This window comes from Haliotis rufescens, unplaced genomic scaffold (assembly GCF_023055435.1).
Source record: "Haliotis rufescens isolate VD_foot unplaced genomic scaffold, xgHalRufe1.0.p SCAF_21, whole genome shotgun sequence".
NCBI classification, from domain to species: domain Eukaryota; kingdom Metazoa; phylum Mollusca; class Gastropoda; order Lepetellida; family Haliotidae; genus Haliotis; species Haliotis rufescens.
The window spans coordinates 1,613,721-1,641,103 of NW_025963902.1; the positions used below are offsets into that span (position 1 = coordinate 1,613,721).

Genomic DNA, 27,383 nt, shown 5'->3' on the forward strand with positions numbered 1-27,383 from the left:
TTTGCCTGCCTTAGTTAGGTCGTTGGAGCTTTTAAGTATTTGATTTATTGATTTAGGTCGGTTTTTGGTATTTTTGTTTTGGAGGGCTTACAGTCCACTTAGGGAGTCGGTAAGTATTAGGATTTTTTTTGTGGTTTTTGGATTCTTGATTATGGAGGGCTGAGGCCATGCCCATTAGTTCTGCCGTGAATATTGATTGGCTGTTTGGGAGTTGTAAGGATTGTGTGGTTTTAGTTGGTTGTGTTGTATGGACTCCGAAACCTGTGTGTTTGGAGGTCGGATCTGAAGATCCGTCCGTGTAAATGTGACACCAATATGGCCAATTTTCGTGTATGTATGCTAGTGTGGTGGTTTTAGCTATGTTTGGGTCGGTTTGTTTATTTATTTGGCTAGCTAGTGTTGTGTCTGTTTTGGGTATTTTAAGTTCAGGGGTGAATATATTTGATTGTTTGCAGTTTTGTTTAAGATTTGTAATTTGGTGTTCATGTAGGTAGTGCCCAGTGCTTGGGATTTATTGCTTTGATCCTTGTCGGTGCTAATTATCTAGCTGGCTTCCATTTTCCCATTACTATGTTCATTCTTTCACCTATCAGTGCTAATTACCCCCGGCCTCCCGTTTGCCCAGTGTCCATTGCCAATTACCAATCAGTGACAATTTAAGTCCTGGCTTTCAGTTGCAACTATCGGCGCTACTTTCCGTAGAGTGTTGTCTTCCCTTGTCTTTCGCTAATCACCTATCAGCGCAAATTATCTGTGGACTGCCCTTGTTAAGTTACCTTTTGTTATCTTATTACTTTTGTTTTTCTTACATGTACATATATAGGCTCTCTGAATCTTAGCATTCGTTCACCTGATGAAGGAGTAAGTATATACTCTGAAACGTTGTGTTCATAACAATGAAGAAGTTGACATCCAAAGATTCTCTTCCTCAGAATCTGTTTGTTTGCTTTAAGGTGAACATTTGTCATATATTTCTTTTGCAACAGCACATGTCAGTTGTTTCAGAAGCAAATATAATTTAGGTTTCTCGAATTTGACGCCCCCATTGTTTCGAGTATGTTTCTTTTCATCAATATGAATAGAGGTAAGGTTTTGGCCTTCGTGTAATCATAAAGGTCATAAAATACACACATATATGATAGCCAGGACATCATATTTTATTTTCCTTTTTGCAAAATAACTAAAATCGTCATTTTTTATTCATACCCTAAATTGTTGTACTTGTATGAATATCCTGTTGTGTAATCATTCACAACAGATTTTTACTTCTTCTCCACGTGTTACTCATAATGTATCTCACCTTAGGAGTGTTATATAAAAGTAACGTTTATAATGATAGAACGGAAATGGAGGAAACTCTATTACAAGCTGTATGTCATAATATTGATGTAAAAATACTACAGTAACAGTTCAATTCATCATTATTAATTCCTGAATCACAAATTGAGCCATTGCTGTCCACAATACATTGTCTATGGTTATTATAAACATGGAGTACTGTTCGTTGAACTATCTTAATAAGTGATCAGATATTAAATACATACTCTGGCATATCACCTGTCAAAACAATATATAACAGTTGTCACGTGAACTGAATGACATCTAATTCATCTAACTGTTCTTACTCTGTTCACGCCGCGAGAAAAACGTGAACTTGTTTGTTTTAGGTTTCTTGGTTTATTTAATGAATAAATGAAGTTTGTTGCAATGTCAACGCCAGAGAACAACTAGTCTCGATTATCCGACGAAACAGGCGACAAAAGGCAAAATATCGGTGGAAAGTATATGAATGGACAACCGAAAACCCTCTGCATAAGCATAAAAAGTCTCTGCTAAAAGACGAGTCGATATTACGATTCCTACCACATCAAAATCATATGTTTATGAATCACTATCAAATGTTGATGATACAGGGTGTTCGCGAACAGGTAAGGGTATCGGTGACATGCCATACTATTTTTTTAAAATTAGTTTGAATTGTTGTCCAACTTTGTAAGTTTTCTTGGAGACTCAACGGGCAAATGTCAGATAAATGTTTAGGTCCAATTATCAGTTCTTTGAATAAAACAATGATAAGAGTAATATTTCCATTTCGATGAACTTGCTTTGTTTTCTCTTACGTAACCAAAGTGGACACCAGATTCATGAAGCGTATTTACGGACAGTACTGTAAATAAACTGCGTTTTACTCATAACCGTTTTGTATTCAATGGTAGAACTGCAGGAGATTGTGATGGTAGCTATCCCTATACATCCGAATAGGGATGTTATGCAGTAGACTATTTTATTTTATCACCAAGCTTATATAGATATTGTACATCATTAATGATAGGAAATAAAGTGGAATCTAAACATATGACAGTTCGTTTACACGTAGAACGTAAGCCACGTAAAACCTTTAAAGAAAGGACTACAGAATGGATCTGACAAACACACATTGATAAGAATGGAATGATACCCAATCTACTATATTTCTGACATACTAAACAAAATGTGTACATCTTCGATGAGATCATTTAAATGGTGGAATTGGATTTTAATCACTATCTAGAAATAAAATGTACACGGTTATCCTAAGTGTGGCTGAATGTACGAAAAGGCCATTATTTGTAGCCAACCATCTAATGACAGTTACTGCGGGTTTGATTGCAAACAAGCTTCGCGAGAAGCACGGACATGTCTTAGGCGGTTCAGATGTAATAACATGTATGAACATTAAACGTATCTACTGCCGTGTAAGAAATGTTTCTAATGTATGTAGATAAGCAAAACGAAATATTCAGAAAAGGAAAAGAACAAACCATCAACTAACAGTTAAAGACTAGATTTTGGAAAGAAATTGAAAATAGTTCAGGACGATCTGATAAACTGTCAAATATTGACAAAGGTTCCTTGTTTGATCATTTTAAGAATGTATTTACAAATGTTTATACTCAGGTAAATATTAAATGACGATATTATCTATTATTTTTGCCATTATATGATGTTGATCTGTGCAAACTTGAATCATATATAACAGAAGTAGAAATAAATGGAGCATTGTATGACTTAAGAAATGGGAAAAGGCCCGGATTGTGTGTCGATTGAGATGTTAAAGCATTTTGTAAATATTACTAATCCCTTTCTTGGAAAGTTGTTACTCGACTCTGGTGTGTTTCCCGATTCCCGATTCTTTGACAAAAGCAACAGTAGTCCCAATTCATACGAAAAGATCACGAAATAATCCCGATAATTATAGGTGATTCCTCTGCTTTCTGTAATTATAAAGATATATTCCAGTATGCTAAATAACCGATTTTCGACCTGGGCACAAATACGGGGAAAGATACAAGAGACACAAGCCACTGTTGATTATATTTCGACTGCAAATAGGAAACAAAGCATCTGTTTTATTGCTTTCGTTGATTTAAGGAAATACAATTGATTGTGTGAAATTTTGGCATTGCTTGTATTCAGGAGATTTCAATGGAAAATGTTAAAGGCACTTAGTAGTATGTACTCATCAGTAAAAACATGTGTAAGAGGTAAACACAATTGTTGTACAGATTATTATGAGTGTCCAATTGCTGCATACTAAATCCATTGTTATTTTCATAAACGAATTATCAACATAAACTCTAAGAAATGGAAATTATGGAGTACATTTGTTCCGGACATGTTCGAAATCTTTCTACTTATGTTTACTGATGATGTCATTCTGGTATCTGACGCAATACAAGGATTACGTAAGCAACTGCACTTTCTTGAATCATACGAAGATGTGTGGGTCTAACAGTCAATTTAGTAAAGGCAAATGTTTCACAAGACCAAATAGCGTCCATTCCAATTTGGAATGATCGTTGGATTTCTTTGGAAAGATCGCTCATTCCAACATTTCCAAAGCTTGGAAAGATCGATCTTTCCAAAAAATCCAAAATTGGAATGGCAACATTTCCAAGCATATTTCCAAAATTGGAAATGTTTGGAATGGCTTGGAATGGTTTGGAATGGTTTGGAAATATGGTTAGAAGGAAAAAGTTAAAATATGTTTTATCAGTAATTTGGACAATAACAACAGTTATTTATTGAGTTTAAACTATATAATAATATATTTATCTCAAACATTCACTACTTGTCTGTGTAGCGAGGGGCTTTTACAGTCTCAGTCCCTAAGGTGGGAGAGAGACCCGCACTTGACTCGACAAGACCCAAATAGGTCTCAAGATTAAGTATTCGGCTGGATGGCAGCTGCCATTTAATGACAAAACAGACGGTCGTCTAGACGGCTCACATGTAAGTGCGCCGACATGTGCCTAAGATCATAGAATGGACAATCTTTAGTAACATCTAATTGATTGTTGTCTCAGGCCAGAGCTGTGAATAATTCTGTTCATTGAACAATTGGAATTCAGGAAGTTATCAATAATTGTTTTATTTAACATGTTTACGACATAATATTATGACATCAGGACGTACTACAGACAGAACCATATATTTTAAAATCAGTTTGCAATCAGTTTAAACTCTTTAACCGCGGGAAACGAACACTGAATTATTTATGAATGCTTCAATAGAATACAAAACATGTTTTTGTTATCCTTATTACAAACAAAAAATAATAATTCCAAACCGACAGATTTCAGATAACCTGAAATTACGCTTCGTGAACAAGTCGGGCGTCCTTATAGACGTGTATTTATGTCATATAATGAGAGACTATGATTTCCAAGTCCCGATTATCATGTCAATGATATATCAGTTTTACCACATGTGCACAGACCGCCTATACTTTTGCATAACTATTCTCAACTGAAAGTCCTATCCTCTTATCAAATATTCTGTGAGAGTAATCATCATTAATATAAGAAAACTCATTCTCATCAAAGAATACAGAACAAATGACTCAGATGCATACATTTATTACCATGCTTCATTCATCACGAAGCAGATTTACATAATTTGTGAACAGCCCTTGAACTGTGATTATGAATTTTACCATTGTCCATATTAACATAATAATATATACATATATACAAAACAGGTCAAGTTTGGAATTTTGAAATATGCCATAAAAGGTGGGGGGGGGGGAGGGGGGGGGGGGAGGAGGGGGGGGGGGGGGGATTCCGTCAAACAACTGTCAAACCATTTATTGCCATGTACGTACTTGCACACAGGGAAGTCAGCGCTGTCTGGGGCTCCAGGTAAATAAACATCGTGGTTTTATGACGGGAGATCAGACGAACCGTGAACCAGAGGCATGCGACGTAATTACACCAGGGTATTGTCTCTTGAACTGGCTAATTGACTTCATATAATTGGTAAATATATTCGTTTTGACTACCGTGATTCATGCGCATCCCGGCTCATTAAGTGGGCTCCAGGCCATAAAAACAAAACCACAAAAAACGCCCCAAACTAATACAACAGATAAAAGCGCCAACAATCTACGTAAACTAGGTAAAGACATAGAAATAGTTTGGATCCCTGCCCAGGTTGGGGTGTTTGGCAACGAACATGTAGACAAAGCAGCCAAATCAGCACTAAAATTAGAAGAAGTAAGCATCCCAAGCATCAACCTACCAAAATAAAAAAAAAGAAATTAAAAGTATCTCAAAGGAAAATAGCGGCAAAATAACAATCAGAAATATGATTGCAAACTAAAACGCCACTCAAAAAAACATATCCATCATAAAACCAAAAACATTGACAGAGTAATAACCAAACTACAAACAGGCCACACTAAGTTAAGCTCTCACCTACACCTAATTAAAAAAACCACCAAACCGGTAAATACCCCCACTGCAACTTAAAAAGAAACGCCCGAACACGTATTATTCCCGTGTGACATTTACATTTAGAGCGCCCTATTCAATACTTTATGGAACACATTACCAGCAACACAGACCAAACAACACTCCAATCCTCACTAAATTGCAACAATCACATGACTGTACTGAACCCCCTACATGACTTTAAACCTTTGAAGCACTAAGCATATATCTAATCAAACCAGGCCTACTTGGCCGCATTTAAAAAAAAGGACAAAAAACAAGCTGCCAATAAACCCTAAAATTCCTAACCTATAAAAACACCCCTTTTAGTAAGTAAGTAAGCATGTTCTGATGAGGATATGAATGATGATGATTCTAAACTACTCCATGGTATGTCAGTGCTGAGCTGACCCAGCTGTCTTCTTTCTGCAACCAGGCAGGAGGTGGTGCAAATGACGAGACACCTGTAATTCGTCTCGTCCGTGGTACGATGGACGCTGCTGTCTTGGTTGTTTTACTAAATGTCTCGTCGGCCACTTTTTTAGCGGCCCTCATTTCATGACTCTCCCAGTCCCTCCTTCTCACATTGAAGACCCGGTTGCCATCCTCGTCGACCGAACTCTCTTCTGACGACATGAGCTGCGTTTTTTTCATTACTCGAATGTACTTGGTCCTTGTGTGATGAGGTAGTTCGGATTTTTCAATGCCAGTTACACGGTTTCTGCTTTTCTGAAAGCAAAACCGTTCACTTTATAACACCCACCTTTCTTAAACACGAAATAAAACGAAGACAAAACAGAAATGTGCCCATTACTTCAGTAGAATAGTTTGTCCTGAGCATGTTGTGTTTAGAGTCACTATAAATCGAAATTCTGTAAATGGGAAGAAATATATATCTTAATCTATAAAAAGAAGTCTACAGATAATCTTCAAGTTTCAGTAACATTAACTTACAACTCATAGTACATATTATTTGCAGTTGAACTCCTAAAGTAAAACTCACTGCGTACAAGCAGGAGTTATTTAAGACGTTTTAATGCAGGAATAACAAACATGAAACATTTTATTCTCATTTCAGAGAAGCAATTGCAGCAACTATAGTTATACGCATCGTTACATTCCTAACTATCTATCTGGTACTTGGTGTGAATATTAGTCACTCCCCACAGAGTATGAAACATGAAACATTTCGTAGTATAGATAAATATACTACCAAAAGACATGTTACAACAATGATCTGAAGGTATGATTGGATTTATATACGTTTTAAAATGACACGACATTTCTAACAACATTGGAACATATCGCAAGTAAGGGAGATATGTCAGTTACGATTCCGATATTCTGGTTTTGTTTATCAGAACAATTTAAGAAAAATCTCTGTGGAATGGCTGGGCAGCTGAGTGGTGATCTGCTCGAGGCTAATTTGTGTCGATTTAACATGTTTGACAACGAAAGTCCGGATCGATAGTAATGTAACTCATCAATATAGAATATTTGGTAACGGAAAGAATTGGATAGTACATAGTACATTTAGATAAGAACGTAGTGAAATAAATGGCTACAAATTTGATAGATTTGCTCCTCATAATTTATCTTCTAGTTGTGGTTACTTTTATCAGGGTAATGTTCATTATCTGTTTCAGTACCCAAGGTACAGTCCTCTGAGATGCAATAGTAAATTATGTGGAAGGAATTTGTCTGGAGGGAACTTCATATAGGCATTGTCTGTTGGCCTTCTTTATTTGAGATAAACCATTCTTTAAATCATTAAAAACAAATGCTTCCTAATTTATCATATTCTGAGAGTTTCTGTAATTGTATTTGTGGCATATCTACCTCTAACCAATTTTCTATGTGCATATACATGCGGCCGCGGGTGACAGATTTATTAGGGTCATTGGGTGACGCTCAGGGTTTCTATAAAGGTAGAAAGATGGCGTTATGTACCTTTTTATGGCGGAAAGTGTTATTTGTGTAACATTAGTTATTTAGGAAATGATTTCAACTATTTGAATATATTGACAACACATTTACATTGAGGGTGCAATGTAAATTCGTCAAGTAACATTTAAAAGAAACTATTAATTTCTTGCAACGACAATAATAACTACCAAGAAATGGTAAGATTTAAACCTTACCTAACAACGTTTATACAATTCAATATTACTGAGACCGGGCAAAACCCTGCTGTTAAAAGAGAAATTCATACGCATATAATAGCAAGCCAATGATTTTTTAAATTTTGTTGCTAAATCCTATTGCTCAACACAAAATAGTATTGAGGACAACAGGCAACCTTGCCTTACTAGGCTTGGTAATGGAAACATATCCGTCGGATGGGCATTAATGGATACACATGACCTATTATTTCATATATTGACAACTGCTCAAAAATCCGTTTCAGTAATACCTAATTTTAACAACAGAACAGTCACGGTTTACTTTATAAAATGTTTCGAGGCGTGATGTTGACAAACAAAAAGTAGTACGCCTCATAATATCCTTTGATCAATGACCGCTTAAAATGTATGCAGGTTCAGTCGTTTTACTCTTCTGTATATGAATTGATTCAAGCCAGGTAAATAGGAAATTCAATAAGTCAGAGCAAAGTTATACATGGAATATCAAAGATATCCCGAGGTGATTAGCGACACACCTCTTAATAAGTATTATGATGAGTTTATTTCACAGGTTAAAATACTGTGAAAGACTTAAAAAACGATATTATATATATTGACTGGATTCTATTATCTACTAATGTGCAAAACCACAAGCCCTAACCACTGACGTCCGACCGGCAAAGCACTCGGGAGCATCGCTTGGAATCTTCTTCTTATTATTATTTTCTAAACACGTTGTATGATGATATTGCATTTACATGAATTCATTTGCCAATGTCCTAGTTGACTCTCCGATGCATATGTGCATCAATGGACGCCCAAAATATTATTTCGAAGCTGTTATGCGAATACATGGAAGAATACCGGCAGAGATGTGCCCCACTTTTACTCTTATGTAGAAGACGAGCGAGTGGTAGCTAGACTGGCAAAAAGCTCTTGTAAAATATATACTTTCATATTAAAGGTTAAAAAAAAATCTCTTTCGCGCCTGTGGTTTATTACACCTCCACAAATGTTTTCTTAACAGTGATTGAAATTATAAACAAGTTACACAAGTCGTGTGTGTTGTCCCAGTCATTAGAAGACTGACTAAAATAGCTGAGCTACGCGTGTGTCGACTCTGGCGTTAACTAACAAGACAGAGACTGGGGGATAATAGAAATAGTCTGTCACGTAACACATTGAATATATACAGGTGTCGGGTGATGGTCGTGCCACTGTTCATAACAACATTTTCTCAGCACTAATTACAATGATATAATGACAAAGCAATATATTGACATGTTACAAAGGTGGGCATTATAGACAAGCTAATCAATGCTAGTCAAGTGATCACGGTTTGTTAACTCACGTTGATTGGACAGTCTAGACAACACATGACGGCCTTTCCGTCTTAGAATTGTAGTGTATACTTGTAAAATTACCTGGGGCACTATGTATATATATATACACTCATAATATAAACAACAGAAAATTACCCGGGGTGTAAACTATATAAGGGTAAATAGGTAAATATTAAAAGCAGGCAATTTACCAATTTTTATACACCCCGGTTGTCCTAATAAAATTCTCTATTCTAATCTATCCTGCTGTTAATTCTGCAAAAAACATATGTATTCCAAATTCCACCTCTCCCTATAACCTTACTCCACTGGGCAACTTTTAATTATATATTAATAAGGCGCCACTCACCTCATTCTAAATTTCTCTTTTTTTTAACCCGGCGGCCATGGCCAACAGGCCTATATAAAGTCACACCTCAAACACTTCCAACAATTGGCCTTACTTTGCCCAAGTTAAGCTTCACTCAAAATTCATCTTCAATAATCCAAATTTTATATCCTAAGGGGGTATTTAATCCCTCCAGCAACACAAATCTTTCAACTTACCGTCAGTTTCCTTGAATTCTTTCTGGACGCGTCCGTGTGTTCTTTCTCTTTTCCGTTACGTGTTCGGGATAGCTTCTCTTTCTTCGTTAACATGATCCTGGTCATACCATCTGGAACATAATGTTTCTTTCCTTATTTGGATGTGAACTGCAACATACCGGTCTTTTTTCCATATCTTCAAATAGTGTACAGCAAGTCTTTAACCATTAGTTTACCTGTGAATGCTGCATATAATTCTTTCCTGACAGACTAATGGGAATGTTACGCATCATAGATAAGTCATTTCAAAAAACTGAAAAAAGGTTTAAATCTTTCCACTAGTAGGCATGTGTACCTTTGCATTGACTTATGGAATTGAAATGTTTTAAAAATGTACATGACGGACACATGCATTTGAAATACACTTAAATGATAAAAATACCTTTAAATTCCTGTTTTGTCATGCTTGGAGCTATCACCTTAGAAAAGTCCCAGATGTATTTGACAACTTGTCGATTCTGTGCGGACTCCAACCTGCAACAAATGTTTTACTTTTATTATATGACCAGAAATATACATATGCCAATAACTATTACATATAATCTTCTTTAACGACTTCAGCATGAACTTATTAACTTATTTTGAAGTAACTAAAAGAAGCAAGATTATTAGGTATAATTTCACTGCATAATTAAGACATATTCGTTTAGATTTGAGATATATTGGTGGTACAGTTTTCTGGTACAAAAATAACAAAAAGATATATATTTATGTGACTGTCTCATATAATTTCCCATTACAAAGATTCCTAAGACTTTATTTATGACTATTTTCTACTGAAACGGGATTCATGGAAGAGAAGTAATCGTGGTGGTATTAAGAAAATATTATTTTTGCCAAAATTGCGTAACAGTCTTTTTCGGATGTACCTCCAATTTTATCAGAAAACTTGAGGCACACAAAACTTTGCGACTCGTTCATTGATTATGGAGGTAAAATGAACACTAAAAATGCGATAAGATTTTAAAACAAGCCTATCTATTCATCTGAATAAAAAGTACTGTAATAAAAGTATAAGTGAAACAAAGATAAATTACATATGACTTTTGATAGTTTTGATTAACTTTTATCAGCGACAAACCTATAGGGGTTTAAAAAGAGATAAATAATTATATAGGTTACATACTCGGTCTCACAGACGCAAAGATACACATATCAACAGAAATAGTGCTTACAATGCCACAGCGTTTTCCTGGTGTAAGTCGACTCCAAACAAATGGTTGTCAAGTATGGTAAAAATGATATTTTCGAATTATTTAAATGATTGTAACAGAATGAACATATCGTCCTTTCCAAAATGATCACTGCACACTACGATACTTACGTGAACATAGGCTCCATAGTCCACCCTTTCTCAGTTTCAGCATGGTCGATAGCTGCCTTCAATGCTGCCTAAGGAAGAAAATTGATAAAATATAGTTAACAGACAATAGAAAGAATCAATATTGGTGATTTTATCTGTGAGATAAATCTATCGAAACTTGATATTGTCTTATGAGAAACGCATCGATTACTGTAAATCGTGAAATTAATGCGATTGCTGAACCCAAGCTATTTAAAATAGATACACCTGGCCATTTAAAAAAAATTAAAAAATTACAATAAAATACAGTTGCATCCCACATCCACCTCTGTGGACACACCACAACATACCTACCTCACTCAGATACCTCCATGCACAAATTTACGTAACGTTCACACACACACACACTCAAGACATAATTACTTTCATACTTGCATACCGGGGTACATACGAAACTCATACGCATTTACCATTCTGGACACAAACACAACGTTCACGCATACAAACACTTTCTCATCCAAACACACTCATCCAACATACAAAAACACTCTATGCTCCATGTCTACAACATACCGTACCACAACAGTAACAGGTCCATGCGTTGGTTTACAACTTGATTGTTTACAACTTGATTGTAAACAAAGTGGTGTTTTATCATTACACTAGTGCAATCTCCCCCAAGCCAAATATTATTTTAGATAAAGAAAGTGAATGCTTTCAAGCCGAAAGTATCTGAATTGAACCTTAATCCGCTTATTAGTGCCGAGTACTTCGGGAAAACAATCGTTATGGTGTTTTTCTTCCCAATAACAACACATAGTTTATGTTGATTGCCCTCGTTTGACGCGCTGTATAATCTCGGTCGCTAAACACGGTTTTCCACATATCCGCCGTTTTGATGTTTTGCTGGGATCTTACCCTTATGTTTGTACTGACTTTGCTGGATTTGGTCGAAGTTTGTGTTGGTTCCTGGACCCTGTTGTCCAAACGTGTAACTTTTGCAGTTAGGGCGGTAACCTGGAAATACAAATATAGTGAAAATTGACGGTGAAACGTATCATGGTATGCCCTACTAGTTCACTTACTGTTATATCGCATGATCCAACACTGGCTGGATGCAATTTTTAAAATCAATGTTTCCTTGTAATGACACGTAAATATATATTTAACTATAATTTTCCCCTTGAAACACGATAAATCATATCGAGAATGCATTTTAAACTGAATACAGTGTTGACTATCATCACTTACCTGTGTATTCTTTTCAGTAAGTTTGCTCTTGAGGTCTCTAACCTCGCTGTTTAAGTTTCCAATTTCCTTTTTAAGGTCGCCGACTTCGCCCTTCAAATCTGTAATGGCCCTGTGAAGTCGTCCTTCCATGACCCTCATGAGTTGGAGAAATTCCGCATAGGGGATTGACTTTCCTGTAATTAAGAGAAACATTAAATACTTACATAGCACCTGGATGACCGTTTTACGTTCTGGGAAAAATTCAAGTGCAACCTTCTCCAAAATATGCACTCAAATATCAAATTCAAAATATATTCGAGCCAAACAGAACTACCCCTCCTTGATATTCTTATTAAAAAGAGTAAGCTAATTTTGCCATCAACTGCAATCTGAAGTGTTATAAGCACTAGGTTGCAGTCATTTGAAATCCCGCTGGAATATAAGACAAGCCTCAGCGGCAAACATAAAAAGGATAGTTACATTAAATGATCTTGTTGCTGGTCGAATGTAATTGGTGTTGACGAATGAGTGTTTGAATATCATTAGCTAGGGCATTTTAATGTCGATTAAGCAATCCTTATCAATAATGGAGATGTTCCTCCTGTGTCATTCCGCGTATCTTGTGGCAGCTAAAGATGTGCCAAAATCATATAAATGTATGATTATTCATACAATGCAAAATTACATTCGTTGTGTGACATACCTTGTCTCATACGAGGAGTCTCAGCTTGAATTGCAGCTTGTTTCTCTGAAACATTAATTTGTTTATCAGATGCCGTATGAGTGCTATTTTCTAAGCAAATTGCAGACACATCGATGCACTACATACCATTGATCGCCGATGGATACGGATTTCATTTATCTTTATGAATATCCATTTAGATGTTGAAAATAACTGCGTGTCTAAGCATACCTACGATAATCTCTGATTGAAATGAAAGCAAATTACATGTTAAACTACACGAATGTGACAAGAAAATTCATGAACCTGCTCATAGAATTGTGTTTGATGAAAATACATACTACAGCTTGAGGCTCTTCTCAGTAAGTCCTGACCGTCATCTTCTCCATCTGCATAGAAAAGTACAATTTAAGAAATGGGCTTGGGTTGATGAAAATATATGAATCAGTTATCTTGAACGTGCTTTATTGCTCGAACATAATAGTTTTTAGACTGCATACATTTGCAAAGTTTATATACATTTTGCCATGCACAATAATTTACAGTTCATGTTTTTCTTTGATGATTGAGCCCTGGACATTTAAAAAGGTAAAGAAATTCATCTGCGACTGCAGGCGAGTCACAAACGTTATACTTTTTTTGCTTCACGTGGACTGCTAAAGCTAACGGTCAGTCCTACTTGTCGTAATTACAGACAGATATTTTATTACAGTCTCACCTCAGATTTACAATATAAAATCTATTTAAAACAATTATGTATGAACAACCCATTACAGGTTATGAGAGACACTTTCTGCAATCACAGACACATTTCAACAGTTCAACCTGGCCACTAATTAGGAACCATTATTGTAAAGTTCGGTAAGAAATACCTGAAAAGTCGTAAACTCTTGTCATAGGTGTAGATGAGGCAACTGGACCGCTTCCTAATCTATTCTTTTTTCCATTTTCTTCCCTTTGTCTCAAGATTTTGTTCTTGCGCTTGACTGGACTCTACGATGAGACCAAATACAAAATTAAAATGTTTCCACAATATGGTTATGCGGTAAAACTTGAATTCGTCAAACACTTGTTTTCGACACTAGCAGCAGATGATGTAAACGGGTGATATAAGTGTTAACACATTTAGTAAAACAATCCCTGACAATATGAATATTACATATATAACTGACAGATGTATAACAGATAGTGCACAATGTTCAAGTTTATAATATATTACAACACCGATTTCATTAACATTACTGAAATCAGACCACTTTGACAATGAAATCGTTAATTGATTCAAGAAAGGTATAGACTGGCAGAAACTGAAGCAAAGCGATAGTGGCATGTAGAGCTATGTCTCGTCAGGCCAATGAGGCCGCGTGATCTAAGGAGCGTGAACAACATGGATGCCGCGTTTCGGCCGTACCGAACAGTCAAGCTGCGATCTCGGAGCTGCTCGTCCGATTGAAACCAATTGCAAGCGGAGACAAAATTATCTCCCTTACCCAAACATGATCGTTGCTCAAATCTATCTTGAGTAAATCATGAAATTAATGCGAGCATGACATGTATGCGAAAAATGCGACCGTCATTCCCTCTGATTATTTTTTTATGTTTCATTTCATCATGATAAAACAGTTAGTCACTTATGAGGTTACCAGGTTGAACATAAAAACGATCGTTAACAAAAACGACCAAATTTATTCTCTCATCACTCAGCCTAACAGTGATATAGCTGCACATAAAACGTTCAAGTGCGCTAAAGTATTACACATGGTGGGTGGAGGACCAGGGGCACTTTGAGTTTGACAGGTGCCATCAACTGGTCAAGTAACATCACGGTTTGTATATTCACGTTGATTGGACAGTCTAGGCTGGCGCCAACTAATCATGACGGCGTCTTCAGAACAGAACAGGACTTTATTTATTTAGTCTTCAGATCACTTGTTGTTACTTGAATAAAACTGATATGCATACAGATTTTATTGTTTATGATTTTTTTCCCATGACTTTTTTTCCTAACCTACTCTATGATTTTTTTCAATATTTTTGTCTCGTTCACCTTGGCGATATTCCTTTTGGGTCAACACTATGATGATACAATTCAGTTCATACAGACACACATTCAGTCTACTAATAAAACATTCATGTTACTCTATTACAAGAGATCAGCGTCTAGTTTCCTGGGACATGAAGAAACCGAAATAAATGATACAACATTACTTAACTGTCTCACCGTATTTCCTTTTTACAAAATGTTATTCATTTACATTAGAATATAGTTACTGCGTACATTATTGTAAGAGGAAAGATGTTAGACTTAGTATAGATATTTAGTTTTCGGTTCACCTTTTCCCTATTCTGTATCGTTATATTATTTCCGAATGAAATATTGTTTAAATCAAAAATTGTTAACTTCCCCGGATAATCAGTGAATAATCTATTCACTATTTCAATTAATACCTGGTAATTGGTGGCAAATTCCGACGATGTGTCACTCTTGTCCTCCTCGTCGATCTGGTATTCGGATCCTTAAATTGAACATGATAAATATGTTGTAAGTATATAATGCATTGCTTACCTTGAATCTAAAATGCGAATCAGTATTTTGCGATTGACTAGCATGTGTTTCAAACAATATGTAAGTGAAATGGGATTGCTTGGTTTTAGCGTGTTTGTAGGGATATGGTCACACATCTGAATACTTAGTTTGGTAGTTTGGGTAAGAAGCATAGTTAAGCCTTTGTCCTATCGAATGATGATAACTGTTCGGTTTTCTTATAACATAAAACGCAGGTAGAATAATTACAATTGAAGAGATACTGATTATAAATTCAGAGGAAAACATGTAGTTTGCATGGTGGAACTAGATTTAGTCAGAACAATCTACTCAAAATGCCAGCCAAATAGAGGAATGATGTTAATAAACTCTATTTCAAGAGCCTGAATTCATATTAATATAAATAATTCATATATCAATTATTTGTCTTAAGTTATTAAGAAAATATCCAAATGACAAATAACCCAAAATATTGTAGTAGGTGACTGTAGTAATTAATAATTACGTTTACGATTTGAGAGAAATAAACATACACGCCGTGGTTCCCGTGCACAAATGCCGATGTCATAGAGAATTGGCTAAGTTTCATTGCAAATAAATCGCACACGTATCACTACCCATCATAGAAAATAACAAACTCATGCGGCAGTAACGCGTGTTACCTATGCATATTGTCAAATCAGTGTGAAAGCGGCAGACAGTCAAATTAAGCGGCGCCATACTGTCTATGGTTATTCTCAATGTTTATCAATAAACATGTGGTAATGTCCTCTTTAAATTGGCGTTGAGTCATCGTTAGTCAAGCCTTGACAAGACATTTACAGTGATAACAGGTGTCAATCATTCCGCTAGACATTCCAAGGCGGCAATTATCTTTGATCTTGAACTAGGGCCCGGTATGTGCGACATGTTATTGACAATCTATACTTTTTTGTGGTTTCTGCCAAACCGTCATTGGGCATATACTATTCCAAATTAAAAAGGCTGTTTTTGATATTTTTACCAACGTTTTATAGTGCCATTTGTCAAACATGTGAACTGAGAACTGAGCCGCGCAAACAATCTCATCAAGTGTATAATATGTCCATGTTAAAAAGGGGATTCAAACTGTAGTTACAAATTGTTTAAACGAAATAACACATATGCAGCTTCTTAATAAAAGATAGTTAGAGTTTCCGTGGCACTGCATGTTTGCAGAATAAATTACTTTTCATAGGCGATACAAAATCAAAATCTTCAGTTTTATTGTGACACTGCTTGTAGATATCACAAATAATCTTTGTTTATCAACATTGTTGTATTGGAGGTTTTTTAATAGTCGTATACCCGGGTGTCGCATTGTGCAGTTTTAGCAATGTACGGGGATCAAAAATCTAATAGATAACAACTAACGTTATACTATGTACATGCATACGGTAAAGCGATACGTTATTTTAGAACATATTTTAGAAATAATTGTCTTCTGTGTCAAAGGTTCTCACTATAACACTGCAGTTCACAACGAAGTGTGCTTTCTGCGACAGAGATAATAAAAGATGGTAGATGTAAATTGTTAGGTCCGTTCACAACTCTATATCGAACGTCTTATGTTAATAGAGTAGTCATTACATTTCTATATTCATGTATGTGGCACTAAACGATTCCTTTACAATGTATGTATATTTGTCAGATATGAGCAATATCTCAGAAAGGGAAAACATTTCATAATCTTATGTGTGATGTTTTGCATAATATAATAATATCGAACGATAATGTATCTCCTCTATATTGTGATTTACACAGAAATAAACCGATGTCTTTACATAAATAAATATGTAGATATTTGGTCTTACCTGAGCTTTCTCCTGACTCTGACCAAATTCCATGCAGTGATGCCTCTTCCATTGCAAAAAGTCGATCCAAGATAATGAACAGCCTTTTTTCAACGCGTTTCAAACGTAACTGGCCATCAGACGTCTAAGTATATATGCATTTTGGATTTTTTAAACGGAAGTGAGAATTTGTATAATGTGGACGTCTCTGCCCAATACTAAAATGTTTTCACAATTCAGTTGAACGTTGAGTCGCAACGCACAGTTCATAAACGGCACCTTTCTTCTCACGATAAGATAATCTTATTGAAGGATTAACATATTGGCGCACATGTTTGGATCAGTGATTGTGATTTAAACAAAGCAGATTCTTCTAAAAACATCATGGTTTGCCTAGGTCACAGCCAGCAAAAGCGTTTACAAAATATAATATATTAGTTCAAATATTACTAATGAGGCCCTCTATTGTAGAAACGATCTTTGTTCTACGACAATCGTCAGTCGGTATGGGAAAACAAAATATTTGTTTATTTATTCAAATTTCATAGGCAATGTCATATGATTATAGACAAGGAAGATAAGAAAATAAATATAAAGAGTAGCCACTTTACATTTCAGTTAAATTTGCTCATGATTTGGTCTTTTCGTGGTAAATAGTGCCAAAATATAATATGCAGCTACCAGTAATTGTATCTACAATGATATAACTCAATCTGTTTTTCTCATCATTATTGCAGTGAATTGTCGTATGAAAGGCGTATGGCCTTTCTGAATAAAAACTGTTAAATTTAAACCAGACAAAACAGGTGAAAACTAGAATCTTTGAAAAGAGAAACAAGGGTAGTATTTTGATAGGGGTTTCACTGAAAAAATTAAGTTCACAGCGAAGCATTCTTGCTTAGTCTGTTCCTACAAATAGAACAGAAGGCTATAAGGACCAACCGTATTCCGTTATATATGTTGCTTCTGTTTCATCGTTTCATACATTGTCCTTTCATCATGCCGGGTTACTATCTTTAGATACAAAAAAATCACCCCAAAAAGCTATTTTTATTCATTAAAAACAACAACAAGGAAAAGATTTATTAAAGGTAACAGTAAGTGTTATCTGAAATATTTATATTCTATTATCCCCTTTATTTGGAGTGGGAGTGTCACATCATCATTCAACATCGGCTTCACAAATGGGATGTGCCCGACGGGTACAAACACAAAACAAGATATGGTAAATAATCTAACTGAATATTATGTAAAAACTAGAGGTGAGTTTTAAGATAATAAGTTAAGGATTACTTCAGATACTAAAATGAGTTGTTTCTTTCGTTTATTTAACGTCTGCTTCACAGAAAGTGAATTTTATTTAAAAAAGGAAAGTAAAAACTAAATGAATAAAATATAATGTTGTTTGTATAAAAGCACTGAAAGATGGCGTCAGTTTGGAATGAAGACTATTGCACACCATGGAATTAACTTCTCGCGCGTAACATATCACGTGACTGCTCGCTATGTCACGTGGTAGGTCATTGGTGCTATATGACACGTTCTCCTCAGCGGCAGAGTATACCCTGATTGGTATGCTTCAACAATCATCACATTCCTGTGTTTGCCCAGCTGCCTGCTCAAGTTGCCATTCATCGTAGATTAAGAAACTGGTCAAGTTTCTGGAGAGGGCCGGATTAACAACTGAATAAGTAAGTAATCATTTTACTTCTCCCATGTAGATGTTATGTTGCGTAGAAGATATTGATTAATGAAAGCTGAAAACAATGTCTTGTTTGACGATATGATGTAAATTAGATGGCAATGAGTTACATGTAAACAGCTTTTCTTTGCGATTTTTCAAACAGATTTAGAAGTTGCTTTCATACCATACGAAACTACTGTCTAAGTTGTCGAAAGTGAATGTGAGTCGAGAGTATGTTAATTTCTGAAATGTCTCAGTACAACTCCGGCTATACCACTCCCAGATAAAATATTTAATTAGTTTAGTGTCCTTGATACCATTTCACGACTGCGAGGTAGGTTTTTCATAACGAGAATACGACATTGGGTATGTCCGTAGTTGACGAGAACGTCTTTTGAACTATGATATATTAAAAATATCATAGTCGTACATAGACGGCACAATTTCACCAATAGCGAGAACCAATAAAGACTTATGCGTAAAATGTTATGATAAGATACACGTGAGGGTAATCGGAATTCAAAAGATGAATATGTTGACAATCTTCAGATAACCGTCACTTTAGAAAGTGTGAAATTCAAATATCATTCTTCCATAATGAAAGCTATCACTCTAGAAAGAGATAAAACTGCCAACCATTAATTGCCGACCTGAGCATTATGCCAAATCTTTTCTTCTTGATACAGGGAAATTATAAAACTGTAACTAGTTCGCAACCAGTTATTGTAGATCTTAACTTTACTGTAATTTCCATGCACTAAAACAGAATTGGATCCGTTGTGTTCATCAAGCATTCAGATATAAATCTTATACATGACCAGTTACATAACTAAACCCGAGTCTGAGGCGAGCATGCACTAGAGAAATATTGAACTGTAGAATGGGGTATTGATTATATTTCGAAAACTTACCGTTTTAATGTCTGTTAATTCGTTTAGGGTTCTGTTAGATAATAGAGTGACGCCTCTTGACTCGTTTTTAGTTATCTTACTACAAATTAATGTGAACGGTTCATATATGAATACAGTGTCAATATACTTCTTGTTCCAATAAGAGTGATGTTGGAAACACTATATACGACTCACTATGACAAATCCAATGACTATTTATCTATAAGTATTCTGGGAACTTCAACAATAGATCGTGTTATTTTGGAAACAAAACTACTTTGTTTTTAATTGAGAGAATATATAATTATGTGAACATAGTGAGAATTGCGTATGAACTCTTTGCTTTCAACGATGATAATATGAAAGGGGTGGGATTTTGTACAAGAACGCCACGAAACAAACGACAGTTGAAAGCAACAAACGCAGCATTAAAAACCTTTCATACTAGATTTATATGTGAAATTAAGCATTGTTTCGCGGTCCATAACCAATTTAATTGCATTTCACACCGAAATATTAATTATTCATTATTTGTTAAGTCCACTTAGATTTGATGGTATAAATGTTCGAAGTATTTTACCGACTGATGTTATATTGATACTTTCGTACGAGACAACTTACACTCCTTTGATACCTCTGATTCAGTTTGACTGACCACATCAGAATCCAGAACAGGCTAACATCATGGTAGAACCAATATGATTAACCTAAAAGTGTATGGATTCACGTTTTTATTGTCATCGTATAAGGACGTGACGAAGCTATGGCTTGAGCATTACATCAATTTTTATTTAATGAATTATTGCTTTTTGAAAGGCTGTATAAGTTTATCATTATATAACTGGCACAGAAACTCGATCTCTGTAAACACTATCACCATGAATACGTATTTGGTCGCAAGTGTTTATTGTATGGAATGACATTAAGATGTGGCATGTGACTTTACTGCATTTAAACCAAACCTTTCGTCCAGTTCTTCGTCAGTAAATTGTACCTGCATATTCTGCTATAGAAATAGTAAACCATAGAAATAGTGCTTACTAGTTTTTAACATGTATATTTAAGACAGTGGCATCCTTACACTGCAAACACGAAAACGTCGGTTTTTTCCGTATATGGTCATTGGACGGAAAAACGACGTTATTTGGACGTTTTCAAACCATCGTTTTTCCGTCCAAATAACGTCGTTATTTGACATCGGAATTTACTGGGAGAGAACGATAGCGTTAAGCTCCTCCCTTTCTTGATTGACATTGTCAATCAAGCAACAGCGTCTACCGGTATTTCTACTTCTCAGATTTCATTGGTCAGTCTCCGCGTGTTAGATTACAGGCCCGCGTTTGACGCTGCACTCGAAGCGCTTAGCGGAAGTACTGAAATCAATCGTTCTGCGCATGCGGATTACTTAATGCCTTGACCAAATTTTCCGTTCTGTGCATGCGCGACTTCGCGTATTGTTTCCTAGATTTAATGTCACCACTATTTGACAATGGTTCATAAACTCAGTCACGTGAAGGTTCGGAATCGTAACGAGTAACTCCATTTAAATTAAAGAGGAGCCCCAGTGATATGGGAGATTCCAAGATGAAACTATTCTATGGCTATCTAGGCTGCCGCCCAAACCGATCTAAACGGGACCCGATAGCTTATTATATGCTATATAGTCATATGGAAGTGGACAAGAACTATACATTTTATTCCGGCCGATTGTTCTTGCATTTACTTATAAGTCAGGAAAATGGACTTAAAAGGGGAGTTGTTGAATGTAATTATTTTAATTATTAAATGTTGCCTATACACTAATCTGGACGAACTTCTCATTGTTCTGTTTATGTCATCCTATATACTATTAGTATGTTACCGTTCTAAAGTCAACCTCTCACATAACATTATATTGTTCACAGTATCAAAGTTTAATCAACAATATCAAGAGCAGCGATTTAAACCACTGAAACACCCAAACACAAGGCTGTTATCAAGCGCTAGTGCAGACGTGATGCATCAGAAAAACTGTATCGTAATGTCTTCAGAAATTCAATTATACTACGAGATAGTACGGCTAACGCTGACTCACCGGTGGAACAAAGACAATATCGCTAATACAGATACATATATAACGTATTTGAATGTTAATACTAAAGAAAAACAATCATTATTTTTGCAGTGACGATATAACACGTATACACGTTTATTGTTAACTTTCATCAGTTTTGCTCCAACTCGAACTACCATCCCGCTCAAGATAAATGTTTTATGTAACATCCAACAGGCCCACATTTACGCACGCACGCACGCACGCACGCACGCACGCACGCACGCACGCACACACACATATTTGGATTTACCAATCCCTGAATTGAGAAGACGTGCGTTACGAAGCTCCTCCAAGTCATCATCAATATCCGTATATGTCTGTGATATCATTACCCTTCCAAAGCCGAATATACATTTATTGTGTTTTCTTGACAACAAATGTTATAATTGGGATAACACTTTCTGAGTAAAGTACAGATTCTCGTACTTTCTTGGGTTGAGTCCCGTCCGGGATTTGAACCCACACTGTGAGTGAGGCACCCAATCGCCAGAACACAAAGTTGGCGATCTAACCCAGCCACCGAACCAAAAATGTTACTCCAGATGACGTATACTTTGTGTACTCCTCTGACAAGAGAAAAATGGCACGGCTTCTATGACCGAAAGCTTTGAACCAAAATGCCTTTAAGAAAGTGATCAACAGTAACACACATTATATTTGGATACCACTTTCTCAGTAAACTACATATTTTTAGGGTGGAGATAATAGACGTTGATGGTTGATTATCAATGGACTAATTAAAGCCAAAACTTAACTTATGAATGATTGGTAATGGGAAATGGACAATGGGCAAACGGGAGGCGGGGTAATCAGCGCCATGCCAGTTATCTGTTGGCTTCCCTTGTTGCGTTCCCTTCTTTGCTATCGTTTTACTTTTGTTGTTCTTACAGGTACAAATATATGTTCTCTGCCTCATAGCATTTAATAATATGCACCTGATGAAGAAGAATGTATATATTCCGAAACGCAGTGTTCCTCCGTTAACATCCATAAATATATTTCCTTGTGTGTATCAGTTCTTAATGCCCTTAAAAGACTCAATCTAGCTTTGTTTTTAAATGTGGTGATATGTGCGTACAATATAATATGGTCATGCCTATATACATTTGGGTCTTTGTCTACATAAGCATTTAGACATACAATTTAGAGCTAAGGACATTGCAAATTCTGCAGTCATGAAGTACACGTCATAGCAAGCTGTGATCTTTATTCATACTTTAGATATTCGTAATGGAGATCTGTAACTGAAGTTTACCGTAATCTTCCGCAACTCTCACCTCCTGACCAGTTGAACGTCTTAGTGCATTCAGATGCCATTGTAAAATTCCAGGCTGCCCCTCTTTCTGTGATGTTTTGACGGATGAAATCTATTGCGTTATAATCTCTGTTTGCTGATATATAATATGTACATGTTGTAAAATATTTACGATATTTTAAACGTGTAATTCGATGCATATGCAATGCAATGTGAACATAAGTGCGGATGCACGAAGGCGGTTATAGTCATAGTTATACTGCGATGGATGTAGGGGAATGGTAGAGGGGTGTATGTATGTATGAAAGCACGAATACCGATACATGAGGGCGGATATAGTTATAGTTCGATGGATGTTGGGGAATGGTGGGAGGATGGATTATGTATGAAAGCATGTGCATGGATCCATGTTGGCTGACGTAGACATAATGGTGGGGAAAGAAGAATGTGATGTGGGTGGGGGTGTGTGCGAGTGTGCGTGCGTGCATGCGTGCATGCGTTGTGATACGAGGGTTGGCGAACATGTTGTCAGATGATTGTGTGAGTAAGTTAAGTGATTGAGGATGTGGCAGGTATGAGTATTGATACATGCAGACTTGGGGTTGTGGGACTGGGTGTGCCTGTACTGAGGTATTTCGTTTCACTCACTTATAGTGTTTTCTTTCACTCAAATACTGTTTTACGCATTTTAATGACTGAAACTGTAGTGACTCAAAGGTCATACTGGCCGGGCATTCAACATATCTACCCCAACTACATACGTAGCCATTTTTATGGTGTACAATTCTTCTTCTACCTCACTCACACACACACACACACACACACACACACACACACACACACACACACACACACACACACACACACACACACAATACTAAAAGTATATTTAACAAAACGGATATTCCGTCACTTTAGAAATAGTTATCAATAAACATTTATCTGTTCATTGACCTCTTTATGCTGTAGGCATATAGGTACTTCCCACATGAACGGATGATGTGTATGTTTATTAATGTAACAGGTTTAGATGTATTGTCTATCTTATGTACAAACTACTAATTTGTTACTATCTTTTTCAGGAATCATGGCCTCCTTTATGAAGAGAAAACGCTGTGAAGACTGTGGAAACTCTTTTTCCTCTTCTTCTAATTACAAGCGACACAAAGGCACTTGTCCGAGTACAGAACCTGAACCTGCATCTCAAGACAGCTCTGACGATGATGAAGAGGTATACTTTGATGAAGATGAGATTGACGATCTGCTTCAGAGTTTTCAACCGAGAAAACCTCAGCAAGCTGAATCCTCTCAACCTGCCTCACCGGAAGTGAAACCATTTTTTAAGGCACTCATCTTATGGACATGTTTCTTCCTCTGCATTTGGCAGTCTGTATTTTATATTTCCTCAAATGCCATCGCATTCCTTCTGAAATACCTTCATGCCCTTCTCGCCGTTGCCGCTCAGCATTACAAGTTCCTTGCTGTTGTAGTACCGATGTTCCCAAGTACTATTACCTGCTCAAGAAATTACTCAGAATTGACGACAATAACTTTTTCCACTATGTTGTATGCCCAGCATGCTGTAGCATATATAGATATTCTGACTGTATTTCTGTTTTCGAAGGAGAAGAAGTCAGTATGACTTGTTCAAACGTCTCCCAACCTAATCACCCAATGAGACATTATCGCCAGCCTTGTGGTGCACAACTGTTACAAAGTATGACCCTTTCCTCTGGCAAGAAGAAGCTTGTACCACATAAGAACTATTATTTTAAATCTCTGAAAGATTCACTTTTTAACTTTTTGTCAAGACCAGGTTTTGAGGAGAAATGTGAACAATGGCGTGACAGGGTCGTTAGTGATGGTACTTTGCATGACGTGTATGATGGTCGTATCTGGAAGAGCTTCAGTGGGACATATTTGAAGAAGAAGAGAAACTATGGCCTTATGCTTAATTTAGACTGGTTTCAGCCATTCAAACACGTCAAATACTCTGTAGGTGTAATGTATTTAGTCATCCTCAATCTACCTCGAGAAGAACGTTACAAACGTGAGAATGTTATCATTGTTGGTATTATACCGCACATGAAGAAAGAACCCCCTACAAACAGTTTTGTACAACCTTTAGTTGATGAGCTTCTTGAAGCATGGACAGTAGGTTTTTCATTCAACTCTAAGATATTTCGCTTGGCCTTAATGTGCATTGGATGTGATATCCCTGCTTGCCGAAAGTTATGTGGCTTTCTGGGACATGCAGCCGTCAAAGGGTGTTCTCGGTGCAAGAAGTCTTTTCCTGGTGAATTCGGCAAAAGAGACTACAGTGGTTTTGACAGAACTCAGTGGATACCTCGCACCCATGAAAAGCATATACGAGAAATTAGACACATCACAAGTGCCAGAACCAAGACAGATAGAGAAGCACTTGCGAGTTCGTATGGAACAAGATACTCCGTCTTGTCTGAGCTGCCATACCTTGATCTGATCAAAATGTCTGTTGTGGACCCTATGCACAATTTGTTTCTGGGGACATCAAAACATATGTTGCATGTATGGAGAGACACTGGTGTACTAACTGACAAGAACTTAGACACTATCCAAGCAAAGGTGGATGCAGTTAACTGTCCAAGTGACATTGGTCGCATCCCACATAAGATTTCCTCCGGTTTTGCAGGGTTTAGTGCAGACCAGTTTAAAAACTGGACGTTACTGTTTTCTGTGTATGCACTGAAGGATGTTATTTCTGATGATCATTTAGAATGTTGGCGAAATTTTGTATTGGCTTGTAGATATTTGTGTTGCCGAGTATTAACTGAAAATGACATAAAAATGGCAGATTTATTACTGATGCGCTTCTGTGAGAATTTTGAGCGATTATATGGCCGTGACAGAGTTACCCCTAACATGCACTTGCATGGTCATCTGATTGAGTGTGTTCAGGACTTTGGACCCATTTACTCGTTTTGGCTGTTCAGTTTTGAACGGTTTAATGGTATGCTGGGCGACTACACAACTAACAAGAAAAGCGTAGAACTGCAGCTGATGAGACGTTTCGTAAGCCATTCTTATCTCCTTGGATTGGTCTTAGATGACGAGTTTCACTTTGGAGACACCCTTGAGCCGATCATCGCCACTGTTACAGCTAACATTAAAGTGGGTACTCTTGGCAAGATTAATTCAAGTGAATGCTTGCAGCTCCGACAGATGTCATCCCGACTTCATCACATTGAAAACCTTCAGTGGACTGACATTGACAGGTTCATTTTTTCAAAATATAAAGTCCGTGGCCTCACTGAAAATGATGAACACTCCCTTCAAGAAATGTACAGAGCCCTCTATGGCGAAACAGTCGAGACTTTGCCGGCCGTTAGGGAAATAAAAACTCTATACCTTGGATCAGAAGTCTTTGGATCTGCCAAGTCTCAAAGTGTGAGATCTTCTTACATCACTGCCTACTGGACAGACGGGGACGGGAAAATTGGTTGGGGGGTTTCTCCGAGACCTGGAAAGGTATTGAGATACCTTCAGCACTCAGCAAGAGTTGACGGCATAGAGAAGAGACACATCCTTGCAGAAGTTCAATGGTATCGGGAACTTGAAGATAAACTAAAAAACCATTGTGGCCGACCAGTGGAAGCCTGGCACTCTTCCATGTATGTTGACTCTGGTCCATCTTCGTTTATGCCCATTCAACGAATTAAGGGTAAATTCGTCAAAATTGAGGGACAAATAGGTACCAGGACAGTTACATTTGTGTCACCAAGGGACAGATTTGTGTGTGTGTAATTTATTGGTTTATTGTTGTTGTAAAGTTTTGCTTTAAATAGAAATTTTAATTGTACATTCTATATTTTAGTTCTTGTATGTGTATTATTGTAGATATAATTGTATACATGTATGATCATTACCCAGTGATGTGCCCAAGTGTTATTTATTGTACATATACCTTGAACTATGACATGATATCCTGAATATAAATTCACGTTCATCCTGTGTTTTGTATTTTTGTTATTTCTGCATGGCTTGGTGAAATGTAAGATTTGGAATGAACACCTCGACAGCAGTTTAGTTAAAATGCTATCAATTTATG

The 27,383-nt window shown here is 36.6% G+C and overlaps 2 protein-coding genes across 2 annotated transcripts; one reads left to right on the top strand and one right to left on the bottom strand.

Annotated features, from left to right (window-relative positions):
• Positions 1-5,510: 5,510 nt before the first annotated feature.
• Positions 5,511-17,196, bottom strand: LOC125382900. The gene is made up of 10 exons (XM_048401082.1): positions 15,465-17,196; positions 13,889-14,009; positions 13,358-13,405; positions 13,038-13,082; positions 12,356-12,528; positions 12,023-12,121; positions 11,126-11,193; positions 10,184-10,275; positions 9,763-9,872; positions 5,511-6,479 (listed from the first exon to the last, which is right to left on the bottom strand). The coding sequence occupies exons 2-10, from the start codon at positions 13,911-13,913 to the stop codon at positions 6,126-6,128; spliced, it is 1,014 nt and encodes a 337-aa protein (XP_048257039.1). The 5' UTR covers positions 13,914-14,009; positions 15,465-17,196; the 3' UTR covers positions 5,511-6,125.
• Positions 17,197-18,932: 1,736 nt separating this feature from the next.
• LOC125382899 lies at positions 18,933-27,288 on the top strand. Its single transcript, XM_048401081.1, has 2 exons — positions 18,933-19,063; positions 24,379-27,288. The coding sequence occupies exon 2, from the start codon at positions 24,653-24,655 to the stop codon at positions 27,077-27,079; it is 2,427 nt and encodes an 808-aa protein (XP_048257038.1). The 5' UTR covers positions 18,933-19,063; positions 24,379-24,652; the 3' UTR covers positions 27,080-27,288.
• The last annotated feature ends 95 nt before the right edge of the window (positions 27,289-27,383 follow it).

What these genes read in the sequence shown, in the direction of transcription:
- LOC125382899 (XM_048401081.1), top strand. Translation starts at nt 24,653, where the DNA reads ATGGACATGTTTCTTCCTCTGCATTTGGCAGTCTGTATTTTATATTTC.
- LOC125382900 (XM_048401082.1), bottom strand. Translation starts at nt 13,913, where the DNA reads ATGACAAGAGTTTACGACTTTTCAG. An exon ending in TTACTGAAAAGAATACACAG is followed by an intron (nt 12,122 to 12,355) that starts GTAAGTGATGAT and finishes TTGTATTTCCAG; the next exon opens with GTTACCGCCCTAACTGCAAA. An exon ending in AAGTCAGTACAAACATAAGG is followed by an intron (nt 11,194 to 12,022) that starts GTAAGATCCCAG and finishes TTTCTTCCTTAG; the next exon opens with GCAGCATTGAAGGCAGCTAT.